Raw genomic sequence first — 13491 nt, forward strand, 5'->3', positions numbered from 1 at the left:
CGTGAATTTTTCTCCTAGGTCTGCCCATTCTATATTTCTGTTTTTGGTTAAGCTAACATGTGGCAATCGATTAGATTTATAATGTGCAAAGAACTCCTGGGGCAATGAACAGCTGGCTACACTGTTCCCATCTGTGTCCCAGTACAGGTTATGCAATATCAATCTGTTTGCATGATTTTTAAATAATTCTTGCTCATATTCCTTATCAGGTCCTGGTGTATTACAATAATACAGGGTACAGTGCAACAGGTGTTGTTTATCAGTGTCAAGGGAGGGGAACTTGCTGATGGCTACATTCATTAACTCTTTGGTCACAGTCCCTGGACCAGTCGTAACCAAGTCCTGGCTGTACCAATAAAACATTTCACCCTCCGATTGTACTGCAAAGGTATCAATTTGTCGCTGTGCTTCCATACCTTGCATGGTTGGGACTACTGCTATACCAAATAGCTGCATGAGGTCTCTGCCCAAGAGGTTTACTGGGCAATTTGCAGAAACTACAATTTTGCTTTTCTGAGTCAATCCTGAAACTGGATCAGTTATTGCAATGTTATGGGAGAGAGGCTCCCGATACAGCTGTCCATTAGCTGCTTTGACCAGTATGTAATCAGGTGACTCTGTGTTTTCTGGCAGTTTGGAGGGATGTATCAGGGTTCGTGATGCCCCTGAGTCACACAAGAATTTGACTTCCCTCCCTTCTACCAAGAGTGTAACTTCTGGTTTCATGTCTGCTAAATAAAGCTCCAAGCTCAACAGAGCTAGGTCTAATATTTCATTTTCTTCATTGTCACTAACTTCCTGCACGTCCTCTACTCCCTCTATCACATTCTCATTTGTCCTTTCTTCGCTAGCCCCTTCTAGTGATTCCTGACTACCATATAGTCAGTCCTCACCCTCCTTGTCTTCCGTTGTTGCCTTCTTGTTTTTCTTGCAATCCCTTGCCAAATGTCCCTTTTTACCGCATTTAAAACATTCTCCCCTTTTCTTTCGCCATTCAAAGTCCTCTGATCGTTGATCAGATTGTTTGTTTCCCTGTGCATTTTTCTTGCCCTTTTTCCCAGACTGTACTATGTAAACTTCTGCTCCATCTTCTACAGAAAATACTTGAGCTTTCTTTTTCTTTTTGCTATTAAAATGCCTTTCGGCATGTCTAGCATATTCAAGCAATGATTGTAACCTGCTTGTACGATGGTCTACCATGTGTTTTGTAATAAAACTGCTTATAGGTGCAATACTGCCCTTTAAAAATGCATTCTTTAACTGCTGTTCATATAGGGAGTCTTGTGCTTGATCTTCAGGAATCTGCATTCCACAGTGGTTATTAAAACACTCTAATAATCTGGCATAGTACCGGTCAATTGTTTCACCTTCTTATTGGATGCATTGATTAATGCAAGTCCAGTCTGTCCTAGGTTTCCATTTTTCAGAAATGCAGTCTGTAAGACCTTTTACTCTGGTGTCTAACTCTGCGCTGCTATGTGGGAGGGGTCTTTGTGCAGCGTCACGGGGATTCCATTTCCCACTAATCATGTACCAATCTGGCCCTACAATTTGTCTAACTACCTTTTCTACCTCTTCTCTGCTTAAGTTATAACTCAGCCTTATTCCTTGTAAATCTTCTGAGAATTTTCTAAAATTAACCTTTGGATGGGGAATTCCCTCAGTGGCTTTCCGGATGTCTTCCAGAGTCCAAGGTCTATACACTAAAATAGTTGGGTCCTGATTGTCTTGACCTGCCTGAGGGTTGGGTACTTCTATAAGTGGGCATATTTCTTCTTCTTCACTTATAGATTGTGAATTCTTAACCATTTGCCACAACTTGATGCCTTCATCTGAGTTACCTGCCTTTGTTCGGGACCTGGTTCCAATGGGCTCTCTAATTTTAGTCACTTTTAGTTTCATAATATCTCTATCTTCAGTGACCACAGGATATCGTGGGGGTGGACTAACCTGTTCACTTGCTTCATATTCTGGTAAGGGAGGCGGAGGTGCTGATGCTATTACTAAATTATTATCCTCTTTATCTAAAAACATTGCTTTTGAATTTTTGTTCTTTTGTTCCCTACGGTTTACTTCCTCAAGCCACCTGTGTGCCTGAGGAATTCCTAATCAACGTTGCTTTTTTACCCGACCTTTGGAATCGGTTTTGAGCTGTTTGATAAGTTTGATAAGCGAAGATTTTTCTAATTTTCTATCAAATTCGTATTTATTAACCCATTTTGAATAATATTTAATATTGTCGGTGCGCTGCGACTGCATGTATTTTGCATCTTCCGTTAACGGTGGATTTTGGGGTCTTTTTGTGCAATTATTACCCATTTTGTTCTACCCTTTTGATCGTTACGTAACTTCTCTTAATTTTTTAACGTGGTACCATGGATTTTGTTATAGTCTCTTCAGAATGACTGCCTACTTATTCTGTTTCTCCTGATCTATGACAAGACAGTAATCTTTTTTGTCCCTGACTTGTAAGAAAAATACAGTCTAACAAAAACAATACACATTAGTCCCTGATCTAGAACAGAAAACAGAAAAAAGTAGATTCACCTTACCTGAGCCCACGTGATTGATCACCAGTTCGTAGAGACCCGTCCTTCAGTCGCAGATCAAAAAGTGGCTGACCTCTTTTGAACAACAATTCAGTCGGAGGACTTTTCATATAAGAAGAACCAATTTGGTTTCTTCCCCGTACAGTTTCAACCACCTGGCCTGTCTGATCCGAGGTGAAGAGAGGGTTCCGGTCTGAAGGACCAATCTGTCAAAGGAAAAAACTTCAAAGACCAATTCACGTTAGGTTCAAGCAAGGCACCCTTTATTACTTGCAGCAAGGAGACAAAGCATGTAGGCACAAGGTTTGTCTGAATTACTGGTGATTAGTATGTTATTCTTATACAGTTCTCTTCATGTCACACAGAAAATGTTACTATTCTATTGCTGACGTAGTTAGACACAGCTTTCTGTATGTTCTACAGAAAATGTTACTAGACTTATTGCTGACCAAGTTAAATTATCTGTTGTTTTGCAAAACATTTTGAGAAAAACAACCTGGCCTTGGGCTTATTTTAGTCCATTTCAACTTTTCAATTCTTCAATTGTACTGTTCTAATACATGTGTAACATTTTTTCTAGATTCAAGGTACATTTCTAGCTTTAGTACAAGTAATGCTGACTATGGTTTAAACTTTCAAGCATCTATTGTTTTCTTTATCAAAGCTTCTAGCAGCTGCATGTTTTCTCATGGCATATGCAGAAATTAATATCTCTTTGTTAGGTTTCATGACATTAGCAGAAATGAAATGTCTCTTGTTATTTTCATGACATTAGCAGAAATGAAATGCTTCTTGTTAAGTTTCTAATAGCTGTGCAGATTCATGCAGTGTGAACAGAATAAATGTATTAACCCTTTTAAACCTCGAATGCACTAAGCATGCATATTACTATTACACATTTTTCTAACAGCAAGTAAATGATTACAAGTTAAAGTAGCAGCAATGCAAGGAATCAGCCACTAACTATAAAAGAGAACAATGTACCAACATAAACATGACAATGACAAAGTATATTATAGTGTATGAAATATATTAAAATATTCCCATCATAACTATATTAAACTAAATCATAAACTAAATATAACTGGACACCAAAAACTTGATGTACAAATGTGAGGAGTGCTAAGTCTTTCCCATTTGATTTAGCTCCAGAAGGAATTCAGTTAAATAAAAATACCTCTCAGTAACACAGCATCCTAATTTGTGAAATTTAACAAAATAAGAACTTAAGTATTGTGAGTGAAGTTCTCTCAAAATAACTATACATTAATTTAAATGTACCCTTTGAAAGGAATGTTCAGACCACCCACACAAATTCTGTCACATGGATGGCTTAAGTCAAACAAAACGGTAAGTGTCTGCAACCAGAAAAGAAGAGCCAAACACAGAAAAAACAGAAAGCAAACAAGCATATTATTATCTATTCCTTCTCATTAAAATAATTGTGGATGTTTCTTTTAAACATAAGTTGCTACAGGACTGTGAATAATAATAAGATGATCCTTGACGACCATGCAACCGTACATTAGCTGAGTTTTCCAGTTTTCAATCAGTTCCTAGTGTCTGTGAAACTACTTAAAAAATAAAACACTATTTAGGTTCACAAAATGGATTACACTCACTATAATAAACTTCCTCTCATTCATGACATTTTTGCTAAAACTTATTTGCTTGCCATGAAGCCAAATGGCAAAAGCCCTTATCCTATCCAAATTTGCAACACTAGTATTCATGACAGACACCTACTTCTGGAACAAGGATGGATAAAAGTAAACCACACAGTATGCGGAAGAAGTCAGAATGGGAAAAATAATATAAGTTCACCCAGAGAAGATGAAAGAGCAGCATACTCTGCTGTGACAATGGCAGTGTCCCTGGGAAGATTGCAAGACACACACACACACACACACACACACACACACACACACACACACACACACACACACACACACACACACACACACACACACACACACACACACACACACACACACACACACACACACACACACACACACACACACTCTGTCTCTCTCCTTACCCAGACAGGACTCTGGACTCCACGCTTTCAATTTATACACTACTAACTAATAGTAACAACTACTAATTCTACCTTCTGGCCTCCCTTTCTCCCATAATCGGAGTCTCAGATGTGAGGATATCATTATAGCTGAAGCTGGGGCCAAAGGCTCATTCTGATGATGAAACAGCCAGTGAGTGAAAACAAGTAAACAAACTGGCATTTAAAGGGGACACATGAAATTAGATTACAAACATGGTCAGAAATATTGCTATATTTGGGGAATGACAGTGGAGAAGAAGTCTGGAACCTTTTCTGGGAAACATATGAACTGGAGAATTGCTAATGCTTGCAATGAAATCCTATTTCCACATTTTTAGCAGTGAGGAGAACATTCATGCAGCATGCCTGATTTTCCTGTAGCAGAATATAGGAGGATAAATTTCACAAAATATAGTTCATTAACATTTTAACTTTTTGGTGAAAAAATAAATTTCTCTAAACATGCAAAAAAATACAGATGCACTAGATGGATGACTCTGGGATACAATGGGAGAGTGGGCAAAAGAAGGGTTGTATCCTTCAATGTGTGCAGCATTTTTATGAAATAGAATTCTACTTAATCTATTGGTCCAAATCTTTATCCACAATATCTTAAGTTTTGAATGTAATATCAAAGTCTGGCATATATAATGAATAAGGCGTATTCTTCAGCATAAACAAAAATTGTAAGATATTTAGTTGAAGGGGTTGTAGCATATATATTTTACTGTCACTAATGTACTGTATTCTGTAGTTAAAACAGTGATTGTCAAATGATACTGAGAAATGTCTTTTGATGAAATAAAAAGCAATGCTGGCACATAGTCTCTGATATTGCCCTCTGATTTGTTTGGAAGCATGAAACCATCCAGAAGGATTACAGTCATGTCAGACAAGAGTATGACACTCTGCTAGAGGTCCACAAGCAGGTGCAGGCACAACGAGACAAGTTTCATGCAGAACTGGAACAGCTGAAACGTAGCAGTACCCCTCGGCCTGACTGGTCACGATGTGCAGGTAGGGGGTTTAGTTGAATGCACTATTTTTTTAGTATGTGCACATTTCACACCTATATCCCTAAATGTAAACAAGTATCTTTTCATTCCTTATACTTCCTTACTCTCCCTTCTTCACTTATTTCCTTACTGCTATCTAATTCTGTTGTCTGACTTTCTCTGTAAATATACCTTAAGGCTGTTTTTACCTCACTTCATACTGCAATTCCTATTTGTATTATACTGATTTACCTTTAATGAATTTCTCTACAAATTGTCTAAAATTTCTCTAAATATTAAATGATTGTCATATACCTTGTGTTGATTCTTAACCAATGTTTTTATAGTATGTCTAATTTGTTATAATTATTTAAACTGCAGATGTTTTTATTTTTAAAGATTTTTATTTATTTTATTTAACATTTGTTAACCAGGAAAGTCTGACTTGGAATGAAGCCAATTTTCAGCAGATGCCCAGGGAGAAACACTCCAGATACATGTCTTTGTAACGTGGAAGGAAACCAGAGCACCTGGAGGAAACCCACACAATTGCAGGAAGAACATGCAGACTCCGCACAGAAGGCAGTCCAGCCAAGAATCGAACTGGGGAACCTCTTGCTGTGAAGAAGTCCCTGAACAACTGTGGGATGAAAGCATTAAGTTAGTGTATGCTTTTATGCTCTTGCTTTTAGTTTTCAATAAAAGTGGCTTACAGTCTGTATTAAGGAACTGAATTGCTGTTACCATCCATTGTTCAAGTTGTGCTTAAAAAGGGATAAGGGGGAGCTCTACTTTACATGGATAGGGAGCCTGTTTCAGAGAATGGGAATTTTCTGAGAAACATGTCCATCTCTCCAATATGTCCTATTTATGTTGTAAGCAAAATTTTGGTCTTTTTCATCAGTGTATACTTTTATGCTCTTGTTTTTATTTTTCAATAAAAGTGGTTTACAGTTCGTATTAAGAAACTGAATTGCAGTTACTAGTTCTTTGGTTACAGTACCAGTGTTCATTTTGGTTGAGGTTCTTGGTATTTATACAAGCAGATATATAGACCTAGCCACTATGTCACAAGTTGAGAATTCAACAGAGTTAATAGCTAGTGTTGGAAATTTAACTTTGTTAGTGCAATAGTTATCCCAGTAAGTTTCCTTGTTAACTTTATATCACACTGAGTTTCTTGTTCTCGATGGAGAATCCAGAAGTTCCATTATGCCAGCACAGAGACCTAATACAGTTTGGATGAACAGTGGTGGATTGCCATGTCTACCAGAGGCACATGATCATGCATCAAGGTGTCCCAACAATGATAGGGGGGTGAGAGACACCAGTAGATGGATTTACAGAGGAGGAGAGCTTCCCAGTCAGGTACAAGAACAACTTGAAAGAGGATGTGAACCTCAAGGTGACGTTGAGCATATCCTAAGTGATGTTACCTTTGAAACCAGCCTGAAAACCTTTCAGAATAAACTTCTTAAATATCGGAAACTGTAGCTGAAGAATGCGTACTTCAGTGAATGTATTAAGGCTAAAAGAGTGCTGAAAGGCTTGCAGACATGGAAATACCTGAATGGGTTAAAAACATGTAATGAATTACATAAAAAGCTGCTGTGTTTATTTGATAAACAGGGTTGTGAGATTATGGATTTGTTAGTTAAATTTAACCTTCAAGAAATGGAAATGCTGCTTCAGGACATTGAAGAAGAAGGTTAAGAAACAATCTATTGTTTGAAGTGCAAATGCCTAAATATAACAAAGTGGTTCTGTACATTGATTATTCCAGTTGTTTGAAGTGGAAATGCCTAAATATAACAAAGTATTTTTGTACATTGATAATTCTGGTAAAATAATCAAAAATAGGAAAGAAAGAAAACTAATGAGAGACAAAAAAATCTACGCCAATAGAAAAGTGTATCCTGCACCAAATTGTGGTCAGATTAGTCAGGTAAAGTTTAATAATGTTAATAATGCAAGAGTGAATTAAGTGATGAATACGGAAATGAGGTAATTAATAAGTTTGAAAATGTCCCTATTGAAAATGTCCCTTTAGAAACTCCCCAACTTCGGAGGTTGGAGAGCTTAATGAAGCAAGTGAAATATGAGTAGAATATTTAAACTTATGGTTCAAATACCAGGGGAGAGAGGCAAGGACGAGGGAGGGAGAGACGCAGCCATTATGTCAACAGGAGGTAATCGGCCCTATTATTATATGTAATAATACTGATGATTTTATGATATATAACTACAGTGATGTAGTGTTCAATAAAAAAAATGCCAGTCTTTTTGAAAACAAGTTGAATTTTGTGCCTATGAGGATGGCCACAATAGCCAGTCTTATGATAGATTTAAAGTTGTATACTAGAAAATTGAATTTGGCTGTGTGGTTTAAAGATATTAAAACAACGGAAGGTCATGAATTCAGTTGAACCAGTGTGTTCAACCTCCCTTTGAACTCCCAAATATCATTATTCAAAAAGATGTGTGAAGTTGATTTCAGAAACATTTTGATTTCCATTAAGTCCAAAGTGGTGTACAGTTTGAGTAAAAAACTGGAATTACTCACACAAGTTTGTACTAAGAAAATAGCTATCAATAATTACAATTGTACATCTTAAAGGGTGATATATGTGGTTAAGTGTCAAGTATGTGTGGGATTTTATTTTGGGAAAACTGAAAGAAAAATTAAAGAACACATTTCTGAGCATATATATGACATCAATAAGAATAATGAAAGAAGTGTACTAGGAAAACATGTTGATGAATATATAGGACATTATTTTAAATTCTGGATTTTCAATGTGATTTGTACAGTTATGAGAGGAGGGTCCTGGAAACTTAGACTAGAAGTATTAGAATTAAAATGGCAATTGATAACAGCAGCTGATGGGTTTCTAGGATTAAATGAAACTTTAAGCATTGACAGTATTTTAAAATTGAAACAGTTGAGGTTATAAAGTATATTTAATTGGTATATTTATTGAGTTTTTTATTTGGTATGGTGCATTTTATATATATGAGTGTGGTATTACTTTAAGAATTGTATACATTTTAAATGGAGTGATGACAGCATGTAACAAATGTTATTTAAGGGATTGGTTAAGTAAGTGCACTGCTCTGGAGAAGTCCCTGAACAACTGTGGGACGAAAGCGCTAAGTCAGTGTATATTTTTATGCTCTTGTTTTTTATTTTTCAATAAAAGTGGCTAACAGTTCATATTAAGGAACTGAATTGCTGCTACCATCCATTGTTTCAAGTTGTGCTTAAAAAGGGATAAGGAGGAGCTCTGCTTTACATGGATGGGGAGTCTGTTTCAGGGAATGGGAATTTTCTGAGAAACATGGCCATCTCTCCAATATGTCCTATTTTTGTTGCAAGCAAAATGTTGGTCTTTTTACTCTAGTAGTTCTGATGCTGTTTGTTTTGTGGATGTGCAAAAGATTCATCAAAACAGGTTCCAGGGATGCCGTGTATGCCAGGCAAAGATTACCTCTCATAAGTTTGTATAACACCGAGTAAAGAGAAAAGACTTTGAAGCAATCAGCTTAGGACATTGTGATAACTCCCTGTATTCTTTTTGTAAGAACCTTTATGGATGTTCCAGTTGCTGCAAGTGTCTGGTCAGGTACATACAGAAGGGGGCATTATGTCTATGATGGGTCTAATGAGGGCTGTGTACAGTGGTATGATGACCTCTCTGGATCAAGATGCCATGCACTTACTTATAACTTGAGTAACCTAGAAGCATTTTCTTACTATCTTGGATACATGCTGGTTGAAGGCTAGGCTACTCTTTACATAAGTTCCCATATCCCTGACTAGTGAATCAATTTTAAGGGCGTTTTATTGATGATGTAGTTACTTGGGGTGGTAGACTTCCCAAAAGGTACTATAATGCATTTCTTGGCATTGAGTTTTAAGCAATGGGTTTGGCACCGACCCTTTGTTTGTATTAGACCTTCCTGAAGGGTGTTGTCATCTTGGGGGGATTCAATGACTGCTCCAAGTCTGCAATCATTTGGAACTTGGTCAGCCAAAGGTCTTTGACATTGTCTTTGATATCCAAGATGTAGATACTGAAGAGGAGTGGGCCCAGCAGAAAGCCTTGGGGAACTACACTGGGGACCAGCCTCTTTGAGAAGTTGGCCTCACTGAGTCTATGCTCCTGTGTCCTATCAGTAAACCAGCTAACTATCCAGCATTTTATAAAGGGGTTTATACCAAGTTCCATAGGTTTGCTGACAATAACTGAGTGGGAAATTGTATCCAATGCTTTAGTCAGATATAGGTAGGCAGTATGCACCATTTTCTCCTCAACCATTGCCTTCGTGACTTTTCAAAGAAGTTGACCAGATTTAGTAAGTATGAACTTCCTTTGACAAAGCCAAACTGGGATGGATTCAGTGTCTAGAGGTTTTCTATGTCCTTGTTGACAATTTCCATGATAATTCTTTCCATGGCTTTGCAAATAAGACTAGTCTGAGTAATGGGGTCTGTAGTTTTCAGGATCTGCTGCATGTTCTCCCTCATGAAGGGGGATGACCGTTGTAGTCCTGCATTCATGCAGCACAAAGCCTGTTTTAAGACTATAATTAAATAATTATTCCAGGGGTCCTGTTAAGTTATATTTTAGACTATTCAGGAGACATCCTAGGATGTCATCAGGGCCCACTGAGGCCATATTCTTGGCTTTAGTGAGTGCAGCCAATACATTCTTCCTAATCATAGATGGAGGGTTATGTTTGAGTGTATTTTTGAGGGGATGGTTGGGGATGAGAGGTAAATAAAGTTGAAACTAAATTTGGTTGCTAACTGGTTTGTTATATCATCAGGCTCATTGAATATGGCACCATTAACCACCAGTTCAGCACATTGCTTTATGCTGCCCTTGAGGTTTCTGCCATAGCTATAGAAGGCCTTATGGCTATCTTTCACCTGGGAGGTTATCTTAACATCAAAGATGCCTTTGCTTGACCTAATTAGCCCTCTTAGTTGCCTATATACTTTGATGAGAGAGTTTCTATCTTTATAGGAATTCCCCCTCCTGATTGTTGCCATATCTTTTTCTTTTTGTTGTATATCCTATTTAATTTTGGATGACACTAGGATGGTTTGTTTTTAGGGCTACTCCTAGGCTTACCTGTGGTAAGTACAGCAGCCTCTGTGTGGCCATTGACATGGTTGTACAGAGTTTCTGAGAGCAATTCAGCATAGGCTGCTGTGTTCCCTGGATTTGAAGGGGCACTGAATTTTGACAATCCATGACTTAATAAAAGGTAATTTGCCTTGGAATAGTTCCTAATTGTTACTGGTTTTAATGGGATTGCACAGTTGATTTTGATTTTGAAGGAGACAGCTTTATGGCTGACCTTAAGCACGAGGTCCAGTATGTTGGAGCCTCTTGTGGGAGTATTCACTATTTGGTCAAGAGTGTTTGTATTTACAAAGTCCAGGAATCTATGTGCCTTTAGATTTGTGGCTGTCCAGAATTTCCAATCTATGAAGGAATAATTAAAGTCTCCCAAAAATAGGATGTTAGATTGGATGGTAAGTGTCTCCAGTATGTTCAAGTATATCTTGTCAGCTTCTTGGGACATGGAGGGTGACTTTAGCTGGCTAGGCTATGGTACAGGATTTTGTCTATGGTGATCTGCAGGTAGAGGAACTCCAGTGCATCATCCTGTTTGACCACCCTAGAGATATGTTGTTTTTATGTATATTGAGACACCTCCTCCGTTAGCCCTTTTCTGTGCAGCAACTGATCTAAATGTATGGAAGGCACTGAAATCTTTCACTACTGAGGGTACTCTCTGCCGCTTTAAACCATGCTTCAGTAACTGCACAAATGTCTATATTCTGTGAGGTCTTGAAGGGAGTGTAGTTTTTTTCTTTAGGCTCCTGGCATTAAGTAGCTACACCTTGAGGTTCAGTTGAGTTGATTTTGCTATGTCAGTAGGTATGTCAATTTGGTATTGCCTAAAAAAAGGCTTTGTGGGGGTGTATAAATTTTTTTCCAGTATTCAAAAGCCTGGAGGAGAGAGGTGCAGACTATCCTTGGCAAAGCAATAAAGTTTGTTAACCATGTCCTCTCAAGCTGACAAATATTGTATCCCCTTAGAATAACACAAAAAAGACAGCCAGTTGTTGAAATCATTCATTTCTTGTTCATATTATGGAATCATCCGCAGTGATAGTAATATGCTGCTCAGTGCTAGGCACATACTAGCCTGAGACACATAGTCTGAAAGCTCCGTAATGTCTGTCTTCAAATCGTCTATGGAGGTACATGTCCCCTCCTGTTATGACTAGGAATACTGTACTGGCTGCACTAAAGCTAAGAACATGGCCTCAGTGGGCCCTGATAACATCCCAGGTACTACATGGATTATGGTGGAATCATACTAGCACCTGTGGCATAATCTATGATTCTCATGATACTCCTGGCAAGACTCCAGCTTAGAGGGATACAGTGGTATCTGAAATCTCTTTTGTCCCAACATCACCATACTTTGCCTTTTCAAATCCCAGTGCTGGGGTTTGTCAGAAGAGAAATCACTTGGTGACAAAGCACATATCCTTAAATCTGGGTCTTCCCTTCTCCCTCCCTATTCCAAACCAATCAGTTACCACAGACACCTTTGACTTTGCTTTGGGAACGGTTATAGGAGAGATAAAAGTTTAAGGTGTGTGGGACACCAAGGACAGACACAAGCACATAAATAAAAAAGAGATGCTTGTCCTGATCAAAGCACTCAACTGTGTGAATGGTCCCCGGGACCTCTTCAGTTTGTTGCAGACAATACAGCAGTCTTGTGGTACATTAACAAGCAAGGAGAACCAGGTCTACTCTCTTTGCAATTTAGCCTTGAGGGCTAATTAGGTCAAGCAAAGCCAACTTTTTCCCTTTTTTTCTATCTTTATTTTAGTAGCTTTTTAAACTCTTCAACCAGTTGTATTAATCAAAAAAAAGTATAACAAAAGTAGGTATGGCTTCTAGTATAATCTGCATGCATAGTGTGCTTATCAATCAAACTAGTGGCTGTTTCTTATATACCTTTGCATATATTGATTGTAACATTGTGTATTTTTTTTGCAGAGGGAGCCAGCCCAAAACCAGCTGAAATAAACATTATTGACACATGCAAGACACAGATTTCTCATTGTTAATGTCCAGCATTCTGATATCACACTAGATCCCACTCTAGACTTCTAGCCTTAGGAAGATGGTCACCCATCTAACAAAGTTAATCTCAAAACAAGGTCCAATTTATGTTGTGCATTTTCCTTTTATTTCCTTAAGCAGAGACAGCTGCTGGTACAAGGTGTTGATTGATGGTTCCTCATCTCTTTTCCATAGTTTTGTCATATCCTGCTTTGCCTCCCCTCTGTTTTCTTCATCTTACTCTGTACTGTGCTGCCTGTCCAGCTCAGCAGAAAATGAGATCTGATTTTGTTCTTTTCATTCATTCCTCAACTGATGGGTTCGTATCTGAGACTTGGACCCAACTCAGCCACTTCTACCAGATCTTCGAGATCCTAATCTCTCAAGCTCCTACCTTTACCCACAATGCCTCACCAGCCTAACATACCTCAGATCTCTTTTGCTGCCATACAGCTTCAGACGTAGATCCTCAAGCTTTAGAGTAGTATTTAGCCTTTATTGTGAGTTACAATAAATGCTTTATTATATCTATCTTTATTCTCCTACCTTCCTTACAAATTATTTTCTAAATTTTTAGGCAGTTTCCAGCATTTTTTTAGCTACCGAATTCTCGGTTCCTCTCTAAAGTACCATTATTGGTACTCTTCCTCTGTTCTTAAATATACTCTTTCGCGTACACTTTCTCTACCTTTCTCAGTAGCTCTTTCTTCCTTCCTTTATTTTTT

General features: G+C 38.0%; 1 protein-coding gene across 2 annotated transcripts in view; it reads left to right on the forward strand.

The window, feature by feature from the left end:
- TSNAXIP1 (translin associated factor X interacting protein 1) overlaps nt 1-13491 on the forward strand; it is a 1644878-nt gene that overhangs the window by 1157923 nt on the left and 473464 nt on the right. For both annotated transcript variants that reach the window (XM_044081465.1, XM_044081466.1), the window contains one exon: nt 5469-5628. In XM_044081465.1, the coding sequence (XP_043937400.1) occupies nt 5469-5628 (160 nt within the window). The remainder of the gene's footprint in view (nt 1-5468; nt 5629-13491) is intronic.

This window comes from Protopterus annectens, chromosome 8.part0 (assembly GCF_019279795.1).
Source record: "Protopterus annectens isolate FY-2018-M chromosome 8.part0, PAN1.0, whole genome shotgun sequence".
NCBI lineage: Eukaryota > Metazoa > Chordata > Ceratodontiformes > Protopteridae > Protopterus > Protopterus annectens.